This window comes from Morone saxatilis, unplaced genomic scaffold, assembly GCF_004916995.1.
Source record: "Morone saxatilis isolate NCDOM2014 unplaced genomic scaffold, NCSU_SB_2.0 Contig12, whole genome shotgun sequence".
Lineage (NCBI taxonomy): Eukaryota > Metazoa > Chordata > Actinopteri > Moronidae > Morone > Morone saxatilis.
In genome coordinates, this window is record NW_023339674.1 from 6,224,135 (window position 1) to 6,227,312 (window position 3,178).

The 3,178-nt window shown below is 43.9% G+C and overlaps 1 protein-coding gene across 1 annotated transcript in view; it reads left to right on the plus strand.

The window, feature by feature from the left end:
- The first annotated feature begins 228 nt into the window (after positions 1-228).
- Positions 229-3,178, plus strand: part of lrp8 (low density lipoprotein receptor-related protein 8, apolipoprotein e receptor) — a 161,027-nt gene continuing 158,077 nt past the window's right edge. The window contains 2 exon segments of the mRNA XM_035654111.1: positions 229-409; positions 1,380-1,505. Coding sequence (XP_035510004.1) covers positions 343-409; positions 1,380-1,505 — 193 coding nt within the window. The 5' untranslated portion in view covers positions 229-342.

Sequence of the window (3,178 nt, forward strand, 5' to 3'; positions counted from 1 at the left end):
TTTTGACGATAAATTTGCATGTCCCTGATGGGCTAAAGTTTCCTGAAACAGCCTGCTATGTGTGACTCAGCAGTATGCAGATATGACTTCCTTATCATGATGTGTTTTGTCTACCTACTACATTAACCGCAGGCACCACGACCAGCCATCCCGCCCATAAAGCGTCACCGATTCAAACTGCGGCCGAGGCAGAGCGGAGAGCCAGGCTGATCACACACACTCACACAGTAGCAGAGGCAGAGAGAGGATCACACACAGCCGAGTGTGAGAGGTTGGGGATCCTTCACTGGTTTTTTTCTTCACTTGCATGAACACAACCGTAGAGCCCCCCAGGATCTAAAGATGTGGACGGAAGTCGGAAAGCTTGTGCTATTACATTTGTTACTTATGGAGCTCCATCGCGCTAAAGGTAAGAGACACTTCTGTCAGCGAGGAGGTGAATGTTGCATCGCATCACGGACTGGGGAAACGCTTTGAGGAGGGTGGTGGGGGGGGGGTCGTTTGTCTGCTGAGAAACGGGCTCGTCTCTCAATTGTCTTCCATGTGCTGCGCTGATAGATGCAAAGGCATGACTCACACCTGGATCGCCACTTTTGGTTCGCGGGGTGATCGCGATCACAGTGGACATTAAGTGGCAATACGCGGAAGAATCAGTCAGTACACCCCCAACACGTGTCCAAATGCAGGAGGCTTATGTTGTAGTGAGACTGTCTGGTGATGTGAAGTCAAAGTGCAGGCTGCGATGGTCTGCTTTGTGTTTTTGTAACACACACATATAAAAAAAAAAAAAAAACACGCCGTGATAGATTTGCCTTTGCCTGATCTTTGTGTTGAAGTGCCGGTAGGACACTGGTGGTAGGCAGTTACGGTCGTGTCAAAGCCTATTCATACATTTTCAAAACAAGCGAGCTCATCTCATAAGCACATAATAACAACAGAAGTGTAAAATCTTGTTGTAGGAATGTTGGATTTAAGGAAAGCACATTAACTACATATTAAAACAGCTAATATTGGAGGAAGCCTACCTACAATATTTGAAGAGCAATAGCCTGTCTATTTACCACTTTACACCCTTCAATACTCGGGTCATTAATAATGCTTTATTACAGTAAAGCCAATATTGTAAAATATCAGTTAACCTCCATAGTTAAGAAACACAGCCATAAACAGTTGGTAGTCGAGCCCTCTTTTGCCATAAGCTGCTTTTTAAAAAGTACTCACACCACCGCTTTCCTGTAAATGCCTAAAATCACAATATATACTTTATGGTATTCTTAGATTTCAATACATCTGACATCTACACATATTCAAGAATCACATAATGCTCCCTAAATGAAATGAGAAAGCCTCTGAAAACTAGTTTTTTTCTGACAACACAGGAACTCATACGGAGTCGGAGTGTGAAACTGGGCAGTTTCAGTGCAAGAACGGACGGTGCATCCCGACCCTGTGGAGATGTGATGATGATGATGATTGCTCAGACAGCAGCGACGAGGAGAACTGTCGTAAGTAGCCCAGAGTCTGTTACACTGGCGGATAAACATAATGATGCTTGCTTGATGCCTAGTGGACCTTGAATATTCCTGCTCTCGTCTGTGTTCAGAAGTCTTAATCTAGGACAAAGTCCCTCAAACCGTTTCATGGGAAAGATCTATAAGTTGACACACATTCGTGAGCTGGTACATAACTGGATAACAGCATACGGCGTAGATATCTGATTAAATCCATGTTGTAACTTTGCGATAACTGAAGTTTTGCTTGGGGCCCCTCTGGAATCTCCCTTTCAGTTGTTAGTCTGCCTCTTAGTCAGGGACTGCTGATCCTGGATCATTGGTCAGGTCACATGGCCAAAGGAATTTGAATAATTTCTTACCAATTTCACTTCTTTAAGCAAATCTCTGATAGAAGTAGAGCTGTGGTCCTGCTTGGTCAGAGCAGGTCCGATTCCTAACATTATCATTATTACTCTTGCTGTGACTGTAGAGATAACATCCTTTTATGAGTGGGACAGTTAACCCTGCTATACAGTCTCATATTGCTTTGGGTAAATAACAGCTCCACAGATTGTGCCATATCTCAAATAGTGTGATAGAATTGTTGTGTTCTGTGTTATGACATCTCGCTGTTGAGTAATACAGTGTGCTCTAAGGCAAATAATGTGGCTCTTCGATATGGCAAATTGGCTGCTTCTCTGTTCTCAATGGCACCTCTGCTTCTGTGGGCAGGACATGGGAGTTTAAAGTACATATAAAATATTGGGCAATCAAATATTGTATTATGTCGTTCAGGAAATGAGTGAGAAAGACTTGTAATATGCCATTTCGGGTTTAACTGACTCTGTTCCGTTCAGGAAATTGCACGGACAACCAGCCGAGTAATCATCGCTTATAAATTTGTCATGGTGCTAATTGCTTGAATGGTTACATTAGCGGCCAATTGATTCATAGCTTATCTTGGGGACCAGCACACAAAACCCATGATTCTTTCATCTCACATGCTCGCCACGATGGTGGCCACTGAATATCTCCGGGAGTTCCCTGGATGAATGCCGTGACATTTACAAGCATGTCTTATTGACTGCAGAGGCTGATTGGTATTATTGCACATTTAGTGGGTAATACTTGATGGAAGTGGAATTGGATTTTAATGATCTAACAGGTGTGGTTTACGTTGTTGTTTGGTGTTGCTTGAAGAGAATATGAATCTGGTACTTAACCCACAAGGTGACTGTTCTTTTAACAGAGCCACTTTGTCTGTGGCAGAAATGTGCTCTGCCTCTTTCTTCCCTCTTCACTCTTTTTGCTCGATATCCTGTAAGCTTCCGATGCAGTGATGCTTTCCTCCTGGGCTCTTTTGTCACTCTCTCAATCTCTTCCCCTGCTCAGTCTTTACCTTTTATCTACTTTTTTCCTCTTGCTGTGCCTTATACTCTATTTTGCCACATCCGTACCTTGCTCCCGCTCTCCGTTCCTATGTGCATTGGACTCTATTCTCTGAGTGCTTCAGCCCTCAGCCTGTGTTGGAAGTTGGGGGCTTCTTTCTAAAAAGCTGTCTCACTTCCTCAACATTGTAGCACCCACTAAGGGGCTTTCCTATCCCCATTTTTAAATCTCCTGTGGGCACCTTGGCAGTGCGAATGCCAAAGAGGCTATGCCCACTCGTCTTACGCCCACAAAGA